The 27,479-nt window shown below is 41.5% G+C and overlaps 1 protein-coding gene across 1 annotated transcript in view; it reads right to left on the bottom strand.

Moving 5' to 3' along the window:
* Positions 1-27,479, bottom strand: part of CCDC178 (coiled-coil domain containing 178) — a 246,104-nt gene that overhangs the window by 193,340 nt on the left and 25,285 nt on the right. The window contains exons 7-11 of the mRNA XM_059704943.1: positions 25,244-25,464; positions 15,694-15,836; positions 12,614-12,767; positions 6,044-6,139; positions 5,756-5,892 (exon numbers count right to left, since the gene is read on the bottom strand). Of these exons, the coding sequence (XP_059560926.1) occupies positions 5,756-5,892; positions 6,044-6,139; positions 12,614-12,767; positions 15,694-15,836; positions 25,244-25,464 (751 nt within the window). The remainder of the gene's footprint in view (positions 1-5,755; positions 5,893-6,043; positions 6,140-12,613; positions 12,768-15,693; positions 15,837-25,243; positions 25,465-27,479) is intronic.

The following is a 27,479-nucleotide window of genomic DNA, read 5'->3' as shown; positions in this document are numbered from 1 at the left end:
GAGAGATAAGATGATGCCTGAAACCAGTACCTAGGTGGGTGATAGTGTCAAGCTGTGGTGTTGGAGGAGAGAGGAGGCATTCAAAAAGTTACTCTCAAGATAAAGAAAAGATATGGATTGAGATTTAAAAAGAAAGGAAAAAATGTGATCCATCCTATCTAATAAAGACAGAATATGCAAATTGACCATCACACCTTCACAAAGATGGCGGTGCCCAGTCCCCTGAGCCCCGCTGGAGTCCCCCAGTCCTTTCAGCCCAGCCGGAGGAGCAGCAGGCGCATGGTGCGGCTGGGCCCGCCCTCAGCACCCGTTTCCCCAGGGCCGGCCCGAGGCACAGGCAAGCTTCAGATGGCGGCTGTCCAGCCGCCCAGGGCCGCCCGAGGCTCAGGTAACCAGGGCTGGCTGAGGCTTGCGCTGCCAGCAGTGGCAGCAGCAGAGGTGTGATGGGGGCATCACCTTCCCCTAATGGCCAGGTCACTTCCTGCCCTTGAGGGCTCCCGGACTCTGAGAGGGGGCAGGCCAGGCTGAGGGAACCCCCCTGCAGTGCATGAATTTTCATGCACCGGGCCTCTAGTGTTAAAATAATGAGAGTAGGTAAAACTCCTGGAGAAGGGAGATGAGGAATGCAAATTGGGCTGCGGTAAGAATGCTGAGCTAATCTCCCAGGGGACCTGCAGAGATTGAATGAGCTGCTCTAGACTTCCTGAGAGAACCACTTCAGAGAGTGAAGGGGAGAAGTGAGAGAAAGGCATTCTGGCTCTCCTCAAGGCACTGCACAGAGAGGGCCACAGCACAAACGCCTGGGCCACGGAGGGAAAGGTGTGCTATGCCAGCAGAGATCATCCGGTGGATTCAGGAAAGGAGGCGGGTTGCCTTGTTGTTAACACATTGTGGATGGATCACGAGAATTCTCATGTTTTCCTATGACACAGTGTTTTACAAAGCATCCTACTTTAAAAATATGTTAGCTTGTAAGAACATGTAATAAATAACTTCAAAAATGCAATGGGTATTTAATTTTAAGGTGTGCCTTTAACATTTATGTATAACTTTTTTTTGTACTCATTCAATAGAAACTTATCTGGCCACCAGGTAAAGCTAGCAATAAAACTACTGGTCCGCAATGTGTTAAGATACATTGGCAGCAGGGGCCCTCAGAAGCCAGACTGGTGTGTGTCCAGGAGCAATTAGTAGACAAGCAAGTACTGCTAATCATCTAGCAAACAGTGCTGACTATATAGAAAATTTAATGAGAATGGAAGAAAAATCTGTGTGACTGTTGAAGATACAAACAAGATGTAGGCCAGGTTTCAATTTTCAAGAGGATTAATGATGAATATAGGCTGGAGGAAAGAGTAAGGAAGGAAGATGCCAAAAATAGAAATGAAAAGAATATAAAACTATGGCCACTACAGGGCAAAGGGGATTGAGACCAAGAGCGCAGACAGAGGTGTTGGCCTTGAACAGGAAGCAGCATGCGCCCTTGAATTTAAAGAGTCAGGAAAGCCACTCACTTATACGGTCACTACAGAGTAGATGCGTTTGACAAAAACATGTCAGGTCTTCGATGTCCCCTTCCTATATGAGTGAGCCTATCATATAATTCAAATTACAAGTTTTCTTTCTAAGTTTCTCTGGTTTGGGATTTATTGCCGTGCCTGACTGTAAGGGTTCATATTCTAAGGAATTAGGGACTGTCATCCGCCATTACCTTTTCAAATATTGCTTTCCCATTTTCTCCTTTATTTCTCACCCCACAGTCCATAGATCTTAATATTCCTTGTATATCATCTCTCTCTTTCCCTCTCTGTGCTACATTTTTGGGTTTCTCTTTGTGTTTTGTTTTGTTTTGTTTTGTTAATGATTACTGGTTGGTTTTATTTTATATTTTAATATATTTCTTTATTGATTTCAGAGAGGAAGGGAGGAGAGAGAGATAGAAACATCAATGATGAGAGAGAATCATTGATCGGCTGCCTCCTGCACGCCCTCTACTGGGGATCAAGCCCGCAACCCAGGCATGTGCCCTTGGCCAGAACAGAACCTGGGATCCTTCAGTCCACAGGCTGACGCTCTATCCACTGAGCCAATTCAGCTAGGGCTCTCTTTGTGTTTTTAATTGCACTGGTTCTTTTTTCCTCAGCTGGATTTTCTATTTAATTAATAAAATCTTCAATAAAACTGAATCCAGGTTTAACTTTTACAAGGTTTGGTGAATTATTTTTCAAATCTGCCTGAACCATTTTTGATAGTGTTCTATTCGTTTATTTTGTTCCCTTCAATAATTTTAAGCTTACTTAGGTAAATTTAATTTAATAATCCTATTATTAAATATTATTGGAGGGGTCAAATACACTGATGGTTATTTCTGATAACTCATTCATTTTTCCTTATCATCTTATAATTTTGTGAGCTCATCTTTAAGATCTTTACTTGAGAATCTTGTATGGCCTGAGTCAATTTATTCCTCTAAAGAACATTAATCAAAGTAGCATCACTTCATGAATTTAGTCATAAACATAAAGTTGCAGTATTAGTCTATTCGGTATAACTACAAAATTATAAAATCACTCTTTGCATAAAGTTAACATAAATGACACTAAATGATAAAAACAACTGATCTTTATATTGTTTTCTGTATCTCATGTGACCTTTTAGAGCAGTGGTTCTCAACCTTTGCGGCCCTTTAATACAGTTCCTCATGTTGTGGTGACCCCCAATTTCATTGTTACAAATTGAACATAATTAAAACATAGTGATTAATCACAAAAACAATATGTAATTATATATGTGTTTTCCGATGGTCTTAGGCGACCCCGGTGAAAGGGTCATTCAACCCCCAAAGGGTCGCGACCCACAGGTTGAGAACCGCTGTTTTAGAGTGTTCTACAAATGAATATTTTCTACCAAAAGTATTATTCAACAAACATTTAATGCAAATCAACAATAGGGCAGGCCTGAGATTAGTCCTCACGGATCCAGAAAGGGGGAAAATACATCAGGTGCTACACCTGCAAACAGTTATAGGGCAGCAGGCACGCAGCCATGTAGAGGGATGCATTTTAGCTTTTTTATTTTTGGTGTAAAACATCACCACTGCTCTAATATGTCCAAGAGAAAGAACAATAAAATAAATTGGAGAACTTCATAGAAGGCAGAGTGCTTACAGCAAACCACAGAAATGAATGAAAACCACAGGTAATCATACTCACTAGTGGCTAAAATCAGTTGCAGAATCTCCTGCTAACTTAAGCCTTCTCTGCCTTTCTTATTGTACTTATTAGGCTGCTAATAAAGTATAGCTTCTATAATAATTACTTGTTTCCTTGTAGACTCGCTGAAGGCAGGGACTTTCATTCATATATATATATATATATATATATATATATATATATATATATATCAGCTTTAAATGATTAAATTAGTGGGTACACTTTTTGTTGGGCTAAAATTAACAATTTATGTATTTAATATAAATGTAATATAAATGTTTTTAAATGTAATATAAATGTAAACCTTTACACAGAAGAGCATGCAAATCAGAGTTCCTAAATGTACAAGTCACAGCCTCCATCAGATTTAAAGTAAGCGAAGTTGCCAGCAGGAGCCACTAGTGTGTGCTCTCAGGCACCTCTGCCCCAGGAGCTGCCGCCCTGAGTTCTGGCAGCACCGTGGAGCTTTGCTTAATTTTTATTTTTTAAAATGTATCTTTATTGTTGAAAGTAGCACAGATGTCCCCTTTGTTTTTTTTGTTTTGTTTTGTTTTTCCCATTGACCCCCACCCCTCCCCTGCTTTGTTTATTTTAACCAGCATCCTATAGTCTCTATGTGTCTTCTTTTGCTCAGTATTAGGATTATGAGATTTATACAAGCTGTTCTACGTAGCTGAAATCTGTCCATTCTGATTGCTCACTTTGTATGAATATGTTACAATTTCTTCATGCATTCTATTCGTTATGTTCGCTTAAGTATTTCCCAGTTTGTGGCTATTAAACTAATGCTATGAACATTCTTAGAAGAGGTTCTGGTGAACATGTGCGGGATTCACTGTGGTGCATATCCCTGGGAGTGGAATGCAGTTAGCTCAGTAGTAAATAGTGCTGCCATCTTTTCTGCATAACTGCACTCCCACTAGGAGTGTGTATGGAGTTCCAGCTGCTCCACCTTCCTGGCCATCACCTAAAGCAGGGGTGGAGAAGGTCGGGCCCGTGGGCCATATACTAGTAAAGCCAGCAAAATCATTTGGTCTGGCCCTGCCAAGGCACTATGGGCGAATTAATTACATGTGGGGGACTGGAGGGAGCCAAAAAAAGAGAGAGGGAAGGAAAATAAAAACTCATAGACAAGGACAACAGTGAGGCGACTGCCTGGGGGAGGGAGAAGGGAAGGAGAGAAAGGAGGTGGATATAGGGGGTATATATGGTGATGGAGGGAGACCAGACTTGGGGTGGTAAACACATAATAAACACAGCGTACAGATGATGTGTTGTAGAACTGTGCACCTGAAACCTGTATAATTTTGTTAACCAGTGTCACCCCAATAAATTCAATAAAAAGGAAAGAAATATAGATAAGAACTATTTGCAATGTATGAACTGCTGATTACGTCATCAAATCTCAGCTCTGTCCTTTATCTTCTCTTCCTTCGGAACATCACTTAGCTACCTGATAGACCTGACTCTTACCCACTCGTGCCTTACACTCTCTCTTATTTTACTAATCCTCCATGAACTCTCTGTTCATCACTGTGTAGTCTGCTGTTAGAATCATCTGTTTAATTTTTAATTTCCAGGGAAAATTAAGGAATCGAGTGACATCTTACTGTGCTATCTGGACAAGCCCCGTGCGTCCCAGGGAACACGTTCCCTCTGCGCGTGGTGCATTGCGTTGTGGTTCCCAGTTACTCACCCGTCAGGAGCGCACGGACCACCAGGAGGCAGCTCCTGAATTGAGCATCTGCCCCCTGGTGGTCAGTGTGTGTCATAGTGACCAGTCATTCCCAGTCATTCTGCTGTTAGGGTCAATTTGCATATTACCCTTTTATTATATAGGAGTCCCTGGCCAACCTGGGTGAGGGACTGATGGCTATTTGAAGGTTAGCCAAGCCCCTTCAGCGTGGGGGTCCCCCCTTGGGGGACCAGCCAGCCTGGATGAGGAGCTGATGGCTGTTTTCAGACTGGCCACAGCCCCTTCAGGGTGGGGGCTCCCCCTGGGGTGCCTGGCCAGCCTGGGTGAGGGGCTGATGGCTGTTTGTAGGCTGGCCACAGCCCCTTCAGGGTGGGGGTCCCCACTGGGGTGCCTGGCTAGTCTGGGTGAGGGGCTGAGGGCTGTTTTCAGGCTGCCTAAGCCCCCCAGCGGGGACCCTCACCCCATGGGGGTGTGTCCAGCCTGGGTGAGGGGCTGATGGCTGTTTGCAGGCTGGCCACAACCCCTAGCCACCCAAGCTCCCAGTGGAGGCTGGCTGGAAGCAGGTATCTGGGATTTATTTGTCTTCTATAATTGAAACTTTGTTGCCATGAGCGGAGGCCACAGTCTGCTCAGGGCAGGCGGGAAGCTTCACTTCCTCCATCGCCCGGGTAACCAAGCCTCCTGCTTGCTCCAGCTCCATGGCTGCCGGCGCCATCTTGGTTGGGTTAATTTGCATATAATCGCTCTGATTGGCTGGTGGGTGTGGCTTAGGGTGAAGCATCTTTGTCTTTTACTAGTGTAGATTAGGTATGTTACATACAAATCAAAATTATGTTTTCAGAATTACCTTTCATGGATTGCATCTGATGTAATTTCAATATCCATCTCAAGTTTTTTATTTTCTTCCATCAATTTATTATATACCACTAAAAGATCTGAAAAATCTTTTGCAACATCAGCAAGCTCATCGTCCCATGCTTTTTTCTTTAAGAAAAGAATAAAAGAATCATTTGTACATATTTATGTATCTCAAAAATAAATAATATGTAAAATAATAAGATTACTTCAGTTGCATAAGTTAATGTTTGGGAACTGAGGACGGAAATCCAGAGGGAAGCAGACGAGGCCAACTTACGGAAGCGCGGAAACTCTGGAGCACTTCCTCATATTCACTTTCATAATGTTTTTTCCTCCAGAGTAGCTGTTCATAAATTCTTTTCAAATCTTCTAGCTAAGAGAAAATGTACACAAAAATAAATTAATGTGGCAAATTATATTATTTTATAAAATAAGAAATAGATTATATTTCACTGTATGCAGTTATCATAAGTTAATAAATACTGATTAAAATAGTATAAAATAATACCATAGGCTGTTTTTTATATATTAAAGATTCAGAATAAAATATAGAAAATCAAGTCTAACAGTGCACAAATGAATAATTCATCATGATAAAATAAAATGTATTTAGTTATGTTGTAAGAATAAAGATTTGTTCATTTAAGTCATAATTCATCACATCAACAAATTAAAGCAGAAAATAACATGAACAGAGCCAACAGTTCACCAAACAGCCATTTGACTTTCACTATGTAGTTTCTGTAATTTTTAAAATAGAACAAGGAAGAACTACCCAAATATAAAAAATCAACAGCAAACATCAAAATAAATCATAAAATGCTAAGTGCATGCCCACTGAACTAACAAATAAGAATGGCTTATGTTTTGCCAACATTATTATTAATCATTTTTTGTGTGAAAGTTTAGCTAAATGCAATTGAATAATGGGATCAAATGTTACTATTATAATATTGAATGTGAATAGGTAACATGTATACAAATTTAGATTATCTGATTTAATATCTACCAGAGATTCTAACCAAAACTATAGCAAATGACTTTGGTAAAATATCCTTGTACAAATATAAGATAATAGCTCTTATCTATAAGAGAAATAAGCTACTAAAAACATAGTGATACCCAGGTAGTGTGGCTCAATAGATTGAGTGTCATTCATGGACGAAGAGGTCCAGGGTTCGATACTGGGTGAGGGCACATGCCTGGGTTGTAGCTGGATCCCCAGTAGGGGACGTGCAGAAGGCAGCTGATCAATGATTCTCTCTCATCATTCATGTTTCTTTTTCTCTCTCACTCTCCCTTCTTCTCTAACTAAAAATCAATAAAAACATATTTAAAAAAACACAGTGAAAATACTTACAAAATTTGGTAAACAATATATGAAATTTTATAATAAATCCAATACAAACGGGAAGACTTATGTAAAGCAAACACAAATTTTTATTTAAAAGTTTAAATCAAGACCCACATTAAAAAACATGGCATGTCATGCAAAGGCCTAATAAAATACAATGTTAGTTAACCCAAAATTAATGCAAAGCATACTAGAAATATTATTTTTCAAACTGCATGAAATGAAATTAGTATAGATTACTAGTCAAGAGGTATATGAAAAATAAAAATTATGTTGGAAACTTGCTACCAGATATTAAAAACATCATACAATACCATTAGAATAAAACACTATTTATTTTTTTGGTATCATAATAAAGATCAGAGGAAAAAAACTGGAGCCAAAAATAGATCTGAATTAGTATTTTTAAAAGTGGTATTTGAATTAAATAAGAGAGGAATCATTTACTTTAAATAATATAACTGGAATAATGTATAGTATCTATTTTAAAAAACTAAAGTGGTCTCTTTAGTGCACATTAAACTCACATTATTATAAACTAAATTTCAGATAAATAAAATTTAAATGCAAAACAAAACAATGCAAAATATTAAAATAATCAATATGAGTTTGTCTGTATAATCTTGGGCTAAAAGAGAATGTTACCTTGTCAAGTACACCAAAAAGACCTGTTGACATGTTTGACAGCATAAGCAAGACTGAAGGAACAGTAAGAGTGTTGAAAAATGTGAACTAAGAGTCCAACATTCCAAGATATAAGTTTAGTGACAGGCATCAATGAAAATGGCAGAGTAAGAACATCTAAAAATTCTCCTCCATAAGGGTAATGAGAAAACTGGCCCAAAAAAATGTCAAAATTAACTCTCCGAACTATGGAGATTAACTAAAGGCTGTCAGCAATCTGAGGTGCACTTATTCAAGAAAACCAGCCTGACCTTATTAAGAAGTATGTGCTCTGTGTTCTGTTTTTGTGTTATTTTTGTATGGTAAAGGTGGAGATTTACTGAAGAACAAGTACAGACTCCCATGGGGGGGGGGAGATGGGGGGGAAGGGCCCCCCTTGTGTTGTTTTAACTTGTTCCAATCCCTCCCTCCTTTGGTCCTTGGTAGCCCTGGGAAATACCGTTCCACATTTGTGGAGAACACCAGCATTCAGGTGGCCACCAGAAGCAGGAGAACAAAACTGGGAGGCTTTCAAAGCTTCCTGCTATGAGAATTATTGCTAATTGACCTGCTGGTGGCTTTTTGAAGACTCCACTTGCAAGGATGTCTGTATCTGACTTAATATAAAGCTCACCCAGTACAAAAAGTCTCTTCAGCCCTAACCGGTTTGGCTCAGTGGATAGAGTGTCAGCCTGTGGACTGAAAGGTCCCAGGTTCGATTCCAGCCAAGGACATGTACCTTGGTTGTGGGTACATCCCCAGTAGGGGGTGTACAGGAGGCAACTGATGGATGTTTCTCTCTCATAGATGTTTCTAACCCTCTATCCCTCTCTCTTCCTCTCTGTAAAAAAATCAATAAAATATATATATATATATATATATATATATATATATATATATATATATATATATATATATATATATATATATATATATATATTTTAAAAAAGTCTCTCCAAAGCCCTAGCCAGTTTGGCTCAGTGGATAGAGCAGGGGTCCTCAAACTACAGCCCGCGGGCCACATGCAAATACAAATATTATATTTGTTCCTGTTTTGTTTTTTTACTTCAAAATAAGATATGTGCAGTGTGCATAGGAATTTGTTTACAGTTTTTTTAAAACTATAGTCCAGCCCTCCAATGGTATGAGGGACAGTGAACTGGCCCCCTGTTTAAAAAGTTTGAGGACCCCTGGGTTAAAGTGTCAGCCTACAGACTGAAGGGTCCCAGGTTCGATTCTGGTCAAGAGCACGTACCTAGGTTGCAGGCTCAATCCCTCGCCCTGGTCAGGGTGCATGCACGAGGCAACCAATCAATGTGTGTGTCTCTCATATTGAAGTTTCTCTCTCTCTGTCTCTCTCCATTCCCTGCTATTCCCTCTAATAATCAACAGAAAAATACCCTCAGGTGAAGATTAACAAACACACACAACAACAACAACAACAAAAGTCTCTCCAAAATAGTATTACACATAGAACATTCTCTATGAAAGACCTTATGCTAGGCTATAAAACAAGTCATATTAAATTTTAGAATCCAGTCTCCCTTTCCATCAGCTGGAAAAAAACAATTTGTGAAATCTAGGGAACCAAATAAACTAACAAAATATAAGCAAACTCATAGAGAAGAGAGTAACAGAAAACAGACTGACAGCTGTTATAGGGGAAGGGGGTTGGGAGTTGGGTAAAAAAGATGAAGGAATAAAGAAACAAATATACACCTCATATACACAGACAACAGTATGGTGATTACCAGAGAGAAAGGGTGGTGGGGGAGGTAGGCAAGGGTAAAGGGGGAGCAAATAGTGATGGAAGGAGACAAGACTTGGAGTAGTAAACAAATAGTCCTATATAATAAAAGCCTAATATTCAAATCGACCAAACAGCAGAAGACCAGTGGAATGACCGGTCGCTATGACACACACTGACCACCAAGGAGTAGACGCTCAATGCAAGAGCTGCCCCCAGCCCCACAGGCACCAGGCCAGCCAATGCAGGTGCCAGGGTGGGCCCCTCAATCGTCCCGCCAGTTACCCTGCAGAGGAAGACAACCAGCGGTGGCAGGCATCAGTGCTGGCTGGTGAGTGGGCTGGTGCTGCCCCCCAATTGCCTCTGTGGGAGGCAAACAGTGGTGGCAGCGGGGGGCAGGTCTGGCGAGCAGGTGGTGCCAGGCCGGCCAACGTGGGTGCCAGCGGGGGCCCCCCAATCATCCCACCAGCCAGGCCTAGGGACCCTACCCATGCATGAATTTCATGCATTGGGCCTCTAATACAATATACAGATGATGTATTACAGATTTGTATAACTGAAACCTACATAATTTTATTAACCAACGAGAGGCCCAGTGCAAGAAAATTTGTGCACTCAGGGGGTGTCCCTCAGCCCAGCCTGCACCCTCTCATAGTCCAGGACCCCTCAAGGGATGTCCACCTGCTGGCTTAGGCCTGCTCCCCGGGGGATCGGGCCTAAGCTGGCAATCAGATATCCTTCTGGCAGCCTGGGAGTCCTGGGGCCTAAGTCATTAGTCAGACATCCTTAGCGCTGCCATAGAGGTGGGAGAGGCTCCCGCCAGTGCCGCTGCATTTTCCAGCCATGAGCCAGCTTCTGGCTGAGCGGTGCTCCCCCTGTGGAAGTGCACAACCACCAGGCAGGCAGCTCTTGCGTCATTTTCGGTCATTCCACTACTGGGTCAATTTGCATATTACCCTTTTATTATATAGGACTAGAGGCCTAGTGCATGAATTCATACATGGGTGGGGTCCAGCCAGCCTGCCCCGATAGGGTCTGACTGAAGCTGAGCTGGAGGGGGGGAGGGGTCATGGGTGGTTGGCCAGCCGGCCCCAACCCCAATTGGGGTGGGGGGGACCGAATGGGGGCAGGACCAGCTGCGGGGAGGGACCATGGGAGATTGGCAAGCCAGTCCCACCCCGGATTGGGCTGGTTGACAGACCACAGTGGGCATCATAGCAACTGGTCATTCCAGTTGTTCCAGCATTCTGGTCGCTGGCTTTTTATATATATAGACTAGGGGCCCGGTGCACGAAATTCGTGCACTGGGTGTGTGTGGGGAGGGGAGTGTCCCTCAGCCCAGCCTGCCCCCTCTCACATACTGGGAGCCCTCAGGCGTTGACCCCCATCACCCTCCAACCGCAGGATCGGCCCCTTGCCCAGGCCTGATGCCTCGGTCAGAGGCGTCGACCCCCATCACCCTCCGATTGCCTGATTGGCCCCTTGCCCAGGCCTGACGCCTCCGCCAGAGGTGTCAGGCTTGGACAGGGGACCCCCATCTCCCCCCGATCACTGGCTCTGGCCCCCGCCCAGGCCTGAGGCCTCGGCCAGAGGAGTTGACCCTCATCACCCTCCGATCACCAATCACCGGATCAGCCCCTTGACCAGGCCTGAGGCCTCTGGCCGAGGCGTCCGGCCAGGGCAGCGGGGACCCGCAGCTGCAGCGGCCCCGCGATCATGGGCTCCGCTTTAGGCCCAGGCAAGGGACCCCTAGCTCCTGGGACTGCCAGCTTCGACCGTGCCCAGCTCCCATCGCTGGCTCCGCCCCTACTTCCTGCTATCACTGGCCAGGGCGGAAAAGGCGCCTGATTCTTCGATCATGGCTGGGGGGCAGGGCAAAGGCAGCCCCAGGGCCGCCTTTGCCCTGCCCCCCAGCTCTTAGCTCCCCCCTGGGTTTCCGATTACTGTCAGTGGCAGGGGGTTTCTTCCTGCTTTCCCTTTCGCCTCCCTGCATTGTGCCTACATATGCAAATTAACCGCCATCTTGTTGGCAGTTAACTTCCAATCTTAGTTGGCAGTTAACTGCCAATCATAGTTGGCAGTTAACTGCCAATCATAGTTGGCAGTTAATTTGCATATAGCCCTGATTAGCCAATGAAAAGGGTATCGTCGTACGCTAATTACCATTTTTCTCTTTTATTAGATAGGATGTCACCCAATAAATTCAATAAAAAAGGAAAAAAGATTAGACTTCTCTTCACACCCTACCCATAAATGAATTTCATACTGATTCTGCTTCACACCTGGCAAGTGAAATATACATTCCTAAAATTCAAGAGATAGTTTATTATTTATAAACTTGTACATAAAAGATAGAATGACAAAAAACTCAATTTTGATTATTTTGAACATGGCTTCATTTAAGAGCACTCTGTAAATATGAAAAGCAAATTTCAAAACATTTGCAAAATTATAACACAGGTTATTTTTTTTTTTTTTTTACTTTGAGGCAGAAAAAACTTCTTAAGTTCAGAAAATCATAAAGTTCAAAGAAAATTATTATAACTTTTACTAAATTAACATTGAAATTTCATTCATCAGAAGTTATAAAGACATGAAAAAAGACTGGGGAAAAATATTTTTAAATATGTAACTTTAAACTATTTAGTATCAATAAACAACCAATTCCTACAAATCAATAAAAAATAAGCAATCACTCAACATATAGGGGAAAAAGTCATGAGCAGGTTTTACAAGGAAAAGGAAATACAAATGGCCTCACAGAAGCCTGATCCCCGAATGACCAGCACTAAGGAAACAAACGCCTCAGTTCTGCAACCATAGCACCTGCATCCTGCCAAAACCGAGTGGGCCCGAAAGCAGACTCGTCCTGGAGCCTCCAGGAAGAAATGCAGGGCTGGGGCACCTTGGGTCCAGGCTTGGAAACCCTGCAGGAGAGCAACCAGCTGAACCGCGGCCCGAGAAACTTGGAGATAATGAATAGTGCTGTTTGAAGCTGCTAAAATTCTGATGATTTGTTAGGCGGCTATAGGAAACCAAAACTAAAGTCAGTACATTTTGTTTTTTAAAACATGAAAACTCACCATTTTTGTTAAGGCAGATAATTCGTCTGAGGACGTCCGTGTTTCCTGCAGGGCGACATTCATGGCCTCCTCATTCTTCTCGATGCTTTTGTTCACATTTTGAATCAAGCTTTTGTACTGATCAAAGATGACGGTAAGCTGGTCCATCTGGCTCCTAAGGGAAAAACACACCGGTGAGCTTATCTACATTGAAAGGAAAATTATATTAAAGTTAGGGATATTTAAATTAGCTTCTGACTTAATATAAATCAATGAAATTCATGTATTCTTGAGAGTTCTCCCATTCCAAAGCAACTCCTGAAAAGTACCACCTCGATACCAAAGGTAAACAGCCAGAAACATTCGCCAGTAGTATTTGTTTCCAATGTAAATGAATTGAGAGAAACAGCTGATGTATTATAGAATGTATACCTGAAACCTGTATAATTTCATTAGCCAATGTCACCCCACTAAATTTAATAAAAATAAAACATTTGTGAATTATTTAAAATAAATTACTTGTTTAAATTGATTTCAGGTGAGCGACCTCTAACTCATATGTTGGATAGTACAGGGATGGAAAAGCAAGAAAAAAAAAGAGAAAGTGGGGCATGACTGCAAATGAGGGGGTGGAGGTGGAAGAGGGTACGGGGAGGGGGGAATGGCGATGGCAAAAATAAAATAAAGGTAAAAATGTTTAAAGAAACTAAAAGAGAAGATGTAAAAGTAAAAGGGCCACACAGTCTTTGAGGTGAAACGGGAGAAACTGTCCTTGATAGCAAGAGGCTCATTTGAAAGAGGTCATTGCCAAGGGGTTCTTTGTTCCTATGTGACTTTCCACAGAAAGGACCAGCACTACTCTGTGAACCCCATAACCCTTTCTCTCCTCCGGTCGGTGGAAAACACATTCCAAATATAAAAATCTCCTTAGGCAATGTTGTTCTAATTTAATATATGGAAAAAGCACAGTGATAAAGTGACAAAGTTATCATCTACAGATAACCCCAACTTTTTTTAGATATCGATAATAATAAAAGAGTAGTATGCAAATCAACCGAACGGCCAAACACAGGAACGACAGTCCGGAAGACCACGCTATGACACCCACTGGTGCCAGGCCAGCCAAAGCAGATGCGATGCGATTAGTCTAGGGCCCCACCATTGCCCCACGATCACCCTACAGAGGGAGGCCCAGGCCACTGGCTAGCAGGGCAATCAATCGGGGGTCTCTGCGATCACCCCAAAGAGGGAGGCCCAGACCACCAACTGGCAGGCTGCAGCGGGTGGGTCGGGCCTCCCTTGGCAGGGGCAAACCATTGCGAAGGCCTGGCCGGGTGGGCGGAGCCTACCTCTTTGGAGTGATTGATCGTGGAGCCCCGTGATTGATCACCCCAAAGAGGGAGGTCCAGGCTGCCTGGCTGGCAGTACAGCGGTGGGTTGGTGGGGCCTCCCTGTGGGGTGATGGACCATGGGACTCCCAGACTGCGGGAGGGCACAGGCCGGCCTGAGGGAACCCTCCCCCCAAAGTGCACAAATTTTGTGCACCGGGCCTCTAGTTATAAATAAAATGATAAACTGGGAGATTTATTTGAAACCCATAAAAGTGACATGATTACGTGGGAAATACAGGAAAAAAAAATTTTAATGATCAAAAATTAAAACTGGTGGTACATTTACACAATTGAATACTATGCAGCTGTAAAGAAGAAGGATCTCTCACCCTTTGAGACAGCCTGGAGGGACCTGGAGAGCATTAAGCTTAGCAAAATAAGCCAGTCAGAGAAAGACAAGTGTCACATGATGTCACTCACATGTGGAATTTAATAAACAAAATAATCTGATGAACAAAATAGATCCAGAGACACAAAAGCATGAGACAGACTTATGAATTTCAGAGGGAAGGGTGGGCAAGAAGAAATTAACCAAAGAATTTATATGCATTTGTGCATGACCCATGGACACAGACTATAGTGAGGTGAAGGCCTGGGGGGATGTAGGTCAGAGGAGGTCCAAATGGGAAATCTGTGATTCTTTCAACAATAAAGATAATTTTAAAAAATTACATAATGTTCCCTGATCAAAGTATAATTCAGCTGGAAAATAATAATAAGAAGAAAATAGAAATTCATCATAGAAAATTCTTTAATATATTTCTTAATAACCCATGGGTAAAAGAGGAAATCACAATGAAAATTAGAAAATATATTAGTTAAATGACAATGAAGATATAAAAAATCAGATGAATTACAAAAGTAATTTTTATATTAAATAATAGATTATATTTAAGCACATGTTAAAATGGACATAGGAATAAGGAAATATAAATATCTTAATGGATGTTATCTAGATCACAGGTTTATAAATAAATTTCGTGTTCTTCATTTTGCTATGCTTACTTAATTCTAGTTGTATATAAATAAGAGCTTTTCTACAACACATGTAGATTTGGGCACCTGAAAACTTTATAATTTTGTTAACTAGAATCACCCCCAATAAATTCAATAAAAATAAAACAGTATGAGTTTTTCTATACTAAATCATCGATCCATTTGAATAAAGGAAATTTTCCTATACACAGAACCATAAAAAATTTAAAGACAACAAGTGGAATTAGATAAAATATCATCAAACATATCAAAAATAAAATAAAAATCACATATATATATGTATATACAAAACATAGTCTACATTTTTAAATATTACATTTTATTAGAAATCAAATAGAAATTAAGATAATTAGATGCTATGTTTATAATTTGTTTTAAATAATATCCCATGCTGAAAAAAATTTTAAATAGTCACTTTTGCACACAGATAGCAGGGATATCTATACTGCTATATCATATCCACAATTTGGCAAGATGTATAAAGAGCTTTAAAATGTCACCAGAAAAAAACAGTGCTTTAGGAACCTGTACACACATGGATTCACACTTGTAAAGAAACATATTTTAATTTATATAAAAGCTTGATAAGATAATATGGGTAATTTAGATTCTTTCCTTTCTTTTCATATAAAATTTCATACAGGAACATAAATTACCTTTTAATTAATATTTTACTTCTAAGTTATATAAGTAGAATTTGTGAAAAATTCTTACTTGTAGGCTTCCATGTTTTTTACATCATTTTCAATATCTCTTTCCATTTCTTCTCTATTTTGTATAATTTTTATTTTCAGTTTTTCACAGTCTTCTATAGCATCTTGAAGTTCTCCATGAACCTGTCTGTATAGTTCCATTACCTAGAAATTAAAAAATATTTTGCTAACATATGCACATAATGGCTAATTAAAAGAATCAGACAAAAGACAGATCAGAAAAAGGACCTTAGACTTAGTTTCTATTTAAATAAAAAGTTCTTCATATCGATTTTTCTTCCCATACTCAGTCTACTGTTGGGCACAGTTTCTGAGATTCCTCTACCCTGAAGGCATAAATACTGAGAGTGTACAAAAGTTACTGAAGAGAACACCACCAGCCCTCCAGTGAGCAGGACCAAAATGAAACCATTACCTTTTCACCCACACAAAATTGCTACCTTTTACTGGTTTTATTGTTCAAATACTGTCTTGTAGAAAAATCAGAAAACACAGATAAAAATAAAGGAAATAACCTGTAACCTTTTCATTCAGGAATAACCATTATTATCTATATATATAAAAGGCTAATATGCTAAGTGTCCTTCCCACTGTCCGACCAGTCGCTATGACCTGTGCCTGGAGCAGATGCTCAACAGAGGAGCTGCCATGACGCACACATGCCATTTATAGAGAAACGGCAGTGCGGACCTGGCCGACAAAGCAACACTCAGCCTCCCCAAATGGGACGCAGGCCCCGCCGCCAACCCGGAGTGACAGTCCACCAAATCGCAACCAACGCTGCCTCCACTGCCCCCCGCGGAGAATGACGTCCCATAGCAACACCCGGCTTCCTCTCCTAGCGACTAGCCTCTATCCCAGGGGTGGGCAAACTTTTTGACTCGAGGGCCACAATGGGTTCTTAAACTGGACCGGAGGGCCGGAACAAAAGCACGGATGGAGTGTTTGTGTGAACTAATATAAATTCAAAGTAAACATCATGACATAAAAGGGTACGGTCTTTTTTTTTTTTAGTTTTATTCATTTCAAACGGGCCGGATCCGGCCTGCGGGCTGTAGTTTGCCACGGCTGCTTTATACCCTCGTGGAAACATTTACACTTTAACCAAATGTCTGTGAAGTGTTTTCTGTGCCTCATCTCATGTGATCCTCACAGAAGTCCCGGAGTAGACAGACAGCAGACGCGGTGGAATCCCATTTTTTTTTTTTTTATTAGCCAGAAAATGGAGATTTAGAAAGCTTAGAAACTTGACCCGACTGAAAAGAAGTAAGAAATGGTGGACCTTGAAAAACTAACTTCAGGTTTTCTCACTGCACAGAATATAGTCAAACACTGCTGCAGTTAAATATTTTACCCTTTGTTCTCCCTGCATGATCTACAATAATAATCTGCTTCATGTTGATATTTACTGCTGTGCTGCTGACAGTTACCTGAAAGAGAAGTTGGGGTGCTTCACTGGGCTAGAAAAAGTTTAGCTACATCAGAAAGCAGGTCTAATTAATCAAGTTTATCTATATACATATAAAAGGCTAAGTTGACTCCCACATGCGTGATACATATAAAGCTCTCGCTGGTGCCAATCACACACGTGTGTTTGCACCTGTCATTGTCAATCGTGAATTTGGTTGACACCTCTATTATAGAGAACGGGCAAATAGCGATATTAAAATATTTCTTCTAATTGATTTCCTTTCAATGTGCACAAATTTATGCACCAGGCCGCTAGTCTTATTATAAGTGTCAAAATATTCCATTTTTATTGTCTTTATTAATTAGTAACACAAACACTCTCCTGTCTCTCTCCACCTCTTTTCTGTCACACTAAGGAGAAGGGTGGTTATCCTGGTCCTCAGGCAGAACTGAAGGACTGGCGGTCCTGTTAGCAGTAGGAGGAGGGGTAAGAGAAGGCACTAAGGAGCAAGTAGTCCTTTCCCCAAGTCATAGACCAATAGGAGGCAGTTGCCTCCTGGGAAAAGCAATAAATCTCATTATTTAGCACAGACAACAGTAACTCCTACAAGATTTTCCTTTAGGCTCAGGAGTGTAGGGTATATACATAATTTTTTAATTCTCATCATAAATAAGCTTTTTTACTTTAACATTTAACTTTTTTTCCATAGGAAGTTTCAGATAAATGTATAGGGCAGGGGGTTGGGGATGGAGGCTCCTCCTGCACCCTTCACCCAACTTCCCCCAATGCTAGTATCTTGTGTACCTACAATCTGACACCAAACCAGGAAACTGGCATTGGTTCAGTCCTTAGAGCAACGACACATTTCACCGGTAAAATCATTTCTGATTTTAGTACTTTGACTTTTCTCATTTTTTTCTTAATCAGTCTAGCTAAATGTTTGTGAACTTTGTTACCTTTTCAAAAAGCCAACTTTCAATTCCTTTTATTATCTCTACTAGGGGCCCGGTGCACGAAATTCGTGCACTGGGTGTGTGTGGGGGGGGAGTGTCCCTCAGCCCAGCCTGCCCCCTCTCACATACTGGGAGCCCTCAGGCGTTGACCCCCATCACCCTCCAATCGCAGGATCGGCCGCTTGCCCAGGCCTGACGCCTCTGACAGAGGCGTCAGGCCTGGGCAGGGGACCCCCATTTCCCCCCATCACTGGTTCTGCCCCCAGCCCAGGCCTGATGCCTCGGCCAGAGGTGTAGACCCCCATCACCCTCCGATCGCCTGATCAGCCCCTTGCCCAGGCCTGACGCCTCCGCCAGAGGTGTCAGGCTTGGACAGGGGACCCCCATCTCCCCCCGATCACTGGCTCTGGCCCCCGCCCAGGCCTGAGGCCTCTGGCCCAGGAATCATGCCTGGGCAGGGGACCCCCATCTCCCTCTGATCGCTTGCTCCACCCCCCGCCCAAGCCTGACGCCTCTGACCCAGGCTTCAGGCCTGGGCAAGGGGACCATCATATCCCCCCAATCCCCGGCTCCGCCCCCCGCCCAGGCCTGATGCCTCGGCCAGAGGAGTTGACCCTCATCACCCTCCAATCACCAATCACCGGATCGGCCCCTTGACCAGGCCTGAGGCCTCCGGCAGAGGTGTCAGGCCTGGGCAGGTGACCCCCAGCTCCCCGCGGTTGCAGGCTCCGCCCCTGCCCAGGCCTAACGCCTCTGGCTGAGGCGTCCGGCCCGGGCAGCGGGGACCCGCAGCTGCAGCGGCCCCGTGATCGTGGGCTCCACTTTAGGCCCAGGCAAGGGACCCCTAGTTCCTGGGACTGCCAGCTTAGACCGTGCCCAGCTCCCATCGCTGGCTCCACCCCTACTTCCTGCTATCACTGGCCAGGGCGGCAAAGGCGCCTGATTCTCCGATCATGGCTGGGGGGCAGGGCAAAGGCGGCCCCCCAGCTCTTAGCTCCCCCCTGGGTTTCCGATCACTGTCAGTGGCAGGGAGCTTCTTCCTGCTTTCCCTTTCGCCTCCCTGCATTGTGCCTACATATGCAAATTAACCGCCATCTTGTTGGCAGTTAACTGCCAATCATAGTTGGCAGTTAATTTGCATATAGCCCTGATTAGCCAATGAAAAGGGTATCGTCGTACGCCAATTACCATTTTTCTCTTTTATTAGTGTAGATTGTTTTCCTATTACCTACAGTATTTTATCTCCACACTGTAATCTTTATCATTCCTTTCGTTCTGCTTTTGGGTTTAGCTTGCTCCTGTCTTCTCGTTTCATAAGGCATAAAGTTAGGATAGTGAGTAAATGTGGATGTTTGCAGCTGTTAATTTTTCCTATGGACACTGCTCTGGCTGCATCCCATAAGTTTTCATGTGCTGTGTTTTGTTCACATTTATATCAGACTATATTTCTCTCTCTCTCTCTCTCTCTCTCTCTCTCTCTCTCTCTAATACTTTAATTCCCATATATTTGTGAATTTTCCAGTTTCCTTCCATCACTGATTTATAGTTTCATTTCATTGTGGTCAGAGAAGATACTTTGCATGAATTCAGTCTTCTTACATTTATTAAGTAGTGGAAGCAAGATGTCAGAATGTATGACAAAATTTCACAGGCATAGAAAATTATGAAAAATGGGACTTATGTTATCTTAATACATTTATCTATGAGCATTTCTAGTTTTGGTCATTAGTGATGGTAGTTTGATGGTAGTTTGAGAAGTCACTGAAGTTGAAGAGGTCAAAGATCATGGTGCTTAGGGCTTCACATGGTGCTTCAATTACTTCACTTAAAGTAATTTATCTTCCTACATTTGGGAATAATATCTGATGTCCTCTATTTTTCATAATATTCTTTAAGGACAATTATTTATTTTTCAGGTTATAAATGTTTAATAGAAATTAACATCTCAGGCACAAGAGAGAGAATGCTTTCTGTGTTTGTAACACAGAGGCAAAATTGAAGATCATGATTAATTTAAAACTTAGTTTCTCTGAACACTTTATGGTACATGATTAAAAAAAAAAAAAAAAAGGACCAACCATAAGTAACACTTTCTTTTCCCTAATCTGCTACACAACTATTTATCAATTACTTATTTAATTATTTACTCATAATTCAAAAGCTCTTACTATGTGCCAAGTAATGTTAGTTGTGTTTGAGAGTATTCGGTGTTATTATAAAATACTTACATGCAAAGGATAGTATATTCACTTATATACTGTGTCACATACAGAGCGTGGAGAAGCATATCACTTGAAAAAACAATTTTGTAATTAGAAACCACGGGGAAATACATGTTTGCATCAGTTACAATTTTTTTATTTCCAGCAACAGTGAGTGCCTCTTGCTAACTGAATCAAAGGGCAATTTATTATAACAACATCAGTGCCAGGAACTGGTCTGGCATTTGAGAGGTAAAGATCTACCCTACGTCATGAAAATCTGTTGCCTGTCCTTTTATTATTTCACATCCAGATTATCTTCTACTTCTAATCAGAACTATTAATATATGGAAAGTTCTATTCTAGGCATTTCCACATATTGATTTCGTGTGCACATGGAACTGGTGATGCTGGCATTGTTTTTATCACAGTAATTTTATACGTGAACTGAGGCACAAAGGTTAAAGAGAGACTTAAGGTCTAGGGATTCAAACACATGGCCTCATGCTTTCGAACCTGTTCCTGAAACACTATTCTAGCTTACTTTCCTGCAGTATCTATGCACATACTTGCATTGCTCTCTGAGGAGTCACTTGGGTCTCCCCGTGTTCATAATTCTGCGTCTCATTTTTGAGTTTTGTCAGTTATTCCCACTCTATGAAGGAAAAGTGCACTTCCCGATCACTTTCTCTGTAAAGTGCCGCTCATTTGGAAGATTTGCTCCCTTGACAGCAGAGGGTTTCATACTTGGGCTGCATGACACCTGTAACCCTTCTTCACAGCACCCCAATTTCATTAAAGAGCAATACCTCCCTGTGTCTTATACTGCAGCGGATGGTTTAAACACAGTCCCTGTCTCCCTCTACAAAAGCCAAGAGGGCCAGACTCTCACTCACTCTGATCCCTGTAATAGCAGGAAGGGGGTCAGCTGACCCAAAGCCAGGTAATCAGACTCTTTTCCAGGAATTTAAGATGCAATGAGTGACACAATGACAAGGAAAGAACGGCAAGGCAATCACTGCATTAATCATGGCTGTACTATTCTGGGTCCTCCAGGGAAACTGAAGCAACAGGATGAAGAGACAGAGAGACAGAGAGAGGGAGGGAGGGAGGGAGACACGGATGGGAGGCGGAGGGAGGGAAAGAGATGGACTGGTTTGAAGGCATCGGCTCATATGATCATGGAGGTGCAAGTCCGAGATCTGCAGGGTAAGCCAGCGCACTAGAGGTGCGGGGAAAAGGTGTAATCCAGGTCTGAAGGTGAGCTGCTGGCAAAATCCTTTCTCGCTAAAAGGAGGTCAGCCTCTGTTCTAGTAACTGGAGAGGCCTATCATGTCATGGAGGGCAGGCTGCTCAGTCCAAGCCACTGATTTAAATGTTACTCTCCTCCACAACACACCTTCATGCAAACATGCAGATTCACGTTCGACCATAAAATATCTGGCCACCTGGCCCAACCAAGTGGACCAAAAACTAAAAATAAAAAAAATAAAAATAAAAATCTAACCATCACACCAACACCTCATGGGCTCTACACAAAGGCTGTGATTTTCCCATCCTGCCAGGGTGCCTTTTCTAGTTTTCTTCTCGTTCGGTTCGCAAACCTGCTCTCGCAGCTGCCTACCACCCAGCTTCCCCTGCCTTGCACAGGCCTTCATCCACTACGGGGGGGGGGGGGGGGGGGGGACACACCAGGCGATTAAAGGGACACCAATGCACACACCTACTGAGACATTCTAAAAGACAACAATAACAACGTTGACTAAACTGTGAGGTGCTACAGTGGGGGTCGGGTTTCAGTCGGGACTGCTGTGAAGTGGAAGTGGGTGCTGCAGCCACCAGATCCCGGGTAGTGGGGGTCTAGGCAGTGGCTGAGTGTGAAAGGCTGGGCCAGTCCGCCTCAAGGAGGTCTCCCAGAACACAGTCAAGGATCCTCCCTCCCTCCCATGAGAAACACCGTGAGAAAAGAGAAACTGGGGTAGGGCTTGTAGCCTGACACATCTCCATCCAACTAGACATGAAAGGAGGATCGCACTAGAATTCTTGCCCATGTGGAATCTCCAGCCCCACTACGACGCCGGTAATATAAATTGCTAGAGACTCTTTGGAGAGCAACTGAACTCATCTAATAAAGCATAACCCATGAGCCAGTAAACACCACACTAGATATAGATCCCAGAAAAGTTCACAGGCACATAGAAACGTGGCAATATTAGCCTATTATTTATAGTCAAATCAGTCATTTTGCTGCTAAATATCGGAAACAACTCAGATGACCAAGAGAAAAGAAAATGGTAAATAATAAATTGTGAGGTATTTGTTTGATGAAACATGGCAAGTAAAATGAATGAAGTCGACCTACTAGTATATGTATCAACAGTTGCTTGATCTCTAAAACAATGTCAGAATAAAAAGCAATTTGTAGAAAGTTACCCAACATTTGATACTATTTGAAGAATTAACAACACTATGTATTGTGCATAAATACATAAATATGTATAAATATACAAATTTTGCCTAGAAACAATTTTATGAAAAGGTTGTCTTTGGAGAGGAAAATAAACTGCTGAGGGGAATACAGGCGATATTTGACTTTATTTACTTTAAAAATTATCAAAGGAAATACGATACAAAGTTCAATTTGTTCATTTTGTGGCAGGTATAAGTAACTTGGTATGTTTCTATAATACCATCCACAAATAGGGAAGTTAAATGATAACCTTTACTGGGTGTTTACTGGCATAACCTTGCCATGTTTCATCAAACAGATATCTCACAATTTATTATTTACCATTTTCTTTTCTCTTGGTCATCTGAGTTGTTTCCGATATTTAGCAGCAAAATGACTGATTTGACTATAAATAATAGGCTATAATTGCCACGTTTCTATGTGCCTGTGAACTTTTCTTGGCTCTATATCTAGTGTGGTGTTTACTGGCTCATGGGTTATGCTTTATTAAATGAGTTCAGTAAAGGTTAAATTACAACCTTTACTGGGTGTACCCGTTAATAATGCAGATTTTTTCAATAGATGGAGTTACACATATGTTGAGATATATGCGATTTGATATGTATGCTATTTTGTTGTATTGACAGCAAGCTTCAAAACTTCATATGTCAAATTTGCTGATGTGTTAACATCATAGATATTTTTACATTTAAAAATGTTGAATTTCGTGCCAAAAAATAGCATTTGCGGGAAGTTTTAATTCATTACTTTGTTTTGAAGAAAAGTGCTGCTGAAAGTTATTGTATACTTCGGGAAGCTTATGGTGAACATGCTCCATCTCAAGATACTTGTGTGCTAACAGGTTTGGCTCAGTGGGTAGAGCGTCGGCCTGCGGACTGAAGGGTCCCAGGTTCAATTCCAGTCAAGGGCATGTACCTTGGTTACAGGTACATCCCCAGTAGGAGGTGTGCAGGAGGAAGCAGATCGATGTTTCTCTCTCATCAATGTTTCTAATTCTCTATCTCTCTCCCTTCCTCTCTGTAAAAAATCAATAAAATATATTTTTTAAAAAAAGATACTTGTGAACACTGGTTTAAATGCTTTAAAAGTGGTGATTTCCGGGTGAAAGACAAAGAATGTCCAGGTCAACTGAAAAAGTTTGAAGACCAATAATTACAAGCATTATTGGATGAAGATGTGTGTCAAACTCAAAAACCACTTGCTGCCGAAACCGGTTTGGCTCAGTGGATAGAGCATCGGCCTGTGGACTGAGAGGTCCCAGGTTCGATTGCGGTCAAGGGCATGTACCTGGGTTGCGGGCATATCCCCAGTGGGAGGTGTGCAGGAGGCAGTTGATCGATGTTTCTAACTCTCTATCTCTCTCCCTTCCTCTCTGTAAAAGATCAATAAAATATATTTTTAAAAACAAACAAACAAACAAAAAAACAACTTGCAGAAAGATTAAACGTTGCTCAGCAAACAATTTCTGATTGCTTACAAGCAATGGGAAAGATTTTAAAGGAAAGAAAGTGGGTGTCACATCAACTGAATGAAAGACAAATGGGAAACCGAAAAGTCATCAGTAAAATGTTGCTTCAATGGCATGCAAGAAAGTCTTTTTTGCATCAAAGTGTGACTGGCGATGAAAAATGGATTTATTTTGAGAATCCCAAACGCACAAAATCATGGGTTGATCCAGGTCAACCATCAACATCAACTGCAAGGCCAAATCGCTTCGGAAAGAAGACTGCTCTGCGTTTGGTGACGCTTTGATCGTGAAACGACCAGAATGTGCCAGAAGGCATGGCAAAGGAATTTTGCTTCATGACGACGCACCATCACAAACTTCAAAACCAGTTAAAGACACGTTAAAAGATCTTGTCTGGGAAGTATTAACCCACCCGCCGTATTCACCAGACCTTGCTCCTTCAGATGACCACTAGTTCCGATCAATGGCACATGCACTTTCTGAGCAGCACTTCAAAACATACAAAGAAGTGGAAAATTGGGTCTCTGAATGGTTCGCCTCAAAACAAGAAAAGTTCTGTTGGTATGGCATCCACAAATTATCTGAGAGACGGGGGAAATGTGTAGCTAGTGAGGGACATTACTTTGAGTAAAGCACTTTTGATGTTTCTCTTAAAATTATCGTGTTTTCTCTGATTATAAAATCCACATTATTAACCGGTACACCTAGTATTTTCATCAACAATGAAATTGACTGATACATCCTACTTGTGTTCTCCTTCAGTTCTATTTACAACTTGAAAAATTACCATGCTGTTTTAAATCTCCAAAAATTATTAGTAGGTTGACTAAATATTATTAATGCCCCTAAATATACAGTAAGGGAAGACCACGCAGTTGAAATAAATACCAATCAACTGTATGATATATAGTTAAATAACTCCTCTGTGAAACAAACAGCAGGTCAATTTCCAATGAAATGGAAACCTTTAAAGATATATTAACTTCTTATATTTGAAATATTTTTATAACCAAGTAACAATCTATAATATGCATATTCATTCATTTACCTGAGATTTTTTTTTACTATATTTCCTCAGATTTTGAATTTCCTGCATCAGCTTTGAATTCAGCAGAGCACTGTGTTCATTCATGTAATCTATGTCTGCTTGGACCTTCCCATTAGCTTCTTCCCATGCTGCCTTTTGTTCCTCTAAAAGTTTTATTTTATATGATTTATTTTCAATATGCCATCGTAATTCCAGAATATCTCTCAGATAGGTCTCGTGTTCTAGACAAACAATGATAAGAACAAAAAATTCTGACTTTGAAATGGGAGTTTGATAATAGATAAATATGACATATTTTTGTTTCAGAAATTTTTATCTGGAAATCTCACCAAATATAAATTGTTATTTTATCATTGCATTATAAAAGCTATTGCTCTCTGCATTTTTCACTGAAGGGATTAAAATAAAATATATGCTTTGTAAGTTAATAATTGTTTAAGTACAACTTTGCTTATTGCACCCAATAGATAACCTGGGTTATATATAACCATCTACCTTTGTTTTAAAAAGTCAGTCATTATCTTGTGAAGTGTCACATTATAATCTCCATGATGATTTTCTGTGAGATATTCATCCCTTCTCATTTCATACTGCATGCTCTTACGTATTTTATTCATGTTTCCCACCTCCAGTAGCTGTGATGCATCCCATGTAATTTCCCTCAATTTCACAGCTTAATATTACTTTTCTTTTCTAATAAACCCTTTAACCAACCACTGAGTTACTAAGTAATATAATTTCCTTTTTATTCTTTTTTATCTCCATTTTTGCTTTTAAAAAGTCTTAGTCCTTATTTTCATTTTCAAACTTCTCGTTTCTTGAAACATATTAAACATACTTATTTTATAATCTATTGTATAATCCAATATCTGAAAACGTTTTGAGTAAGATTCTGTTGTCTATTTCTACTGACTCACGCTCGTTAAGTATGGATCTTTGTGTGCTTTATCTGAATTTTCTAATATTTGCTGTTAAGCAACTCCTTACCTTGAAATTTTAACTGAGATAAAATGTATTCCTTTGCATCGAAAAAGATCTACTCTTACCTGAGCTTAGAGTGGTTTTTATATAATTTTTAGAGTTAACTCTTTAGAATATATTTTTATTGATTTCAGAGAGGAAGGGAGAGGGAGGGAGAGAGAGAGAGATAGAAACATCAATGATGAGAGAGAATCATGGATCTGCTGCCTCCTGCACGGCCCCCCCACTGGGGATCAAGCAACCTGGGCATGTGCCCTGACCGGAATCAAACCGTGACCTCCTGGGTCATCGGTCAAACTTCAACCACTGAGCCCTGCCAGTGGGGCTATAGTTAACTCGCTAGAAAAAGGGCTGAAAAAGAGCATAGACACAGCCTGGACTGAAGTCACCCCAGCCTCGGCGCTGGCCCATTCCTGCTGCTCCTCTTCTTCCCCAGGAGGGAGTGACAGATGCAGCTCAAGCTGTTACCTCAGGGCCACTTTAAAGCAGCGGTTCTCAGCCTGTGGGTCGTGACCCCTTTGGGGGTCGAATGGCCCTCTCACAGGGGCCGCCTAAGACCATCGGAAAACACATATATAATTATATTGGGGTTTTTTTGATTAATCACTATGCTTTCATTATGTTCAATTTGTAACAATGAAATTGGGGGTCACCACAACATGAGGAACTGTATTAGAGGGTCGCAGCTTTAGGAAGGTTGAGAACCACTGCTTTAAAGAGAGAAAAAGCCACGAAACCTTCATGTAGCTCACTTTACTAAAATAACAAAGCGAGGAACCACTGGATACTGGGACTGTATCAGGCACAATCAGGGGGGGGATGTAAAAAAATGTAAACAAAAATTCTCATCTTTTCTTGCCACTCCCTGAAATTTGTATGCCCTACCCTGGAGACTACAGATTTAGACTTATAACATTCTAACAGGTGTATGTGTGAGTTCATTTTTACACAGTATTTGAGTTAATGGCTGTTCTCCCAAAGTCATAATGAATAACAGCACTCTCTTTTCTCTCAAAGGTGTCTTGGTTTAAATGCCAGGTTATGTAAGCGCCCTACTGTAACCTATGTGTAAAACATATAAATCCTGAATTAACATTTTTACCCTCTGATTGCACAAACAGCTTCCAGCCTTAGGAAGACACATATAGTCAGGCATGTTCTGATAGGCAGGCACAGTGTTTGCAGAATAAGAAATCAAATGCTTGTAGACTGGTTAATACCTCACCGTAGGTCCCTCCCTCTGGCGTCTAAACGA

This window comes from Myotis daubentonii, chromosome 8 (genome assembly GCF_963259705.1).
Source record: "Myotis daubentonii chromosome 8, mMyoDau2.1, whole genome shotgun sequence".
Lineage (NCBI taxonomy): Eukaryota > Metazoa > Chordata > Mammalia > Chiroptera > Vespertilionidae > Myotis > Myotis daubentonii.
This window is presented reverse-complemented; position numbering and strand designations above follow the sequence as displayed.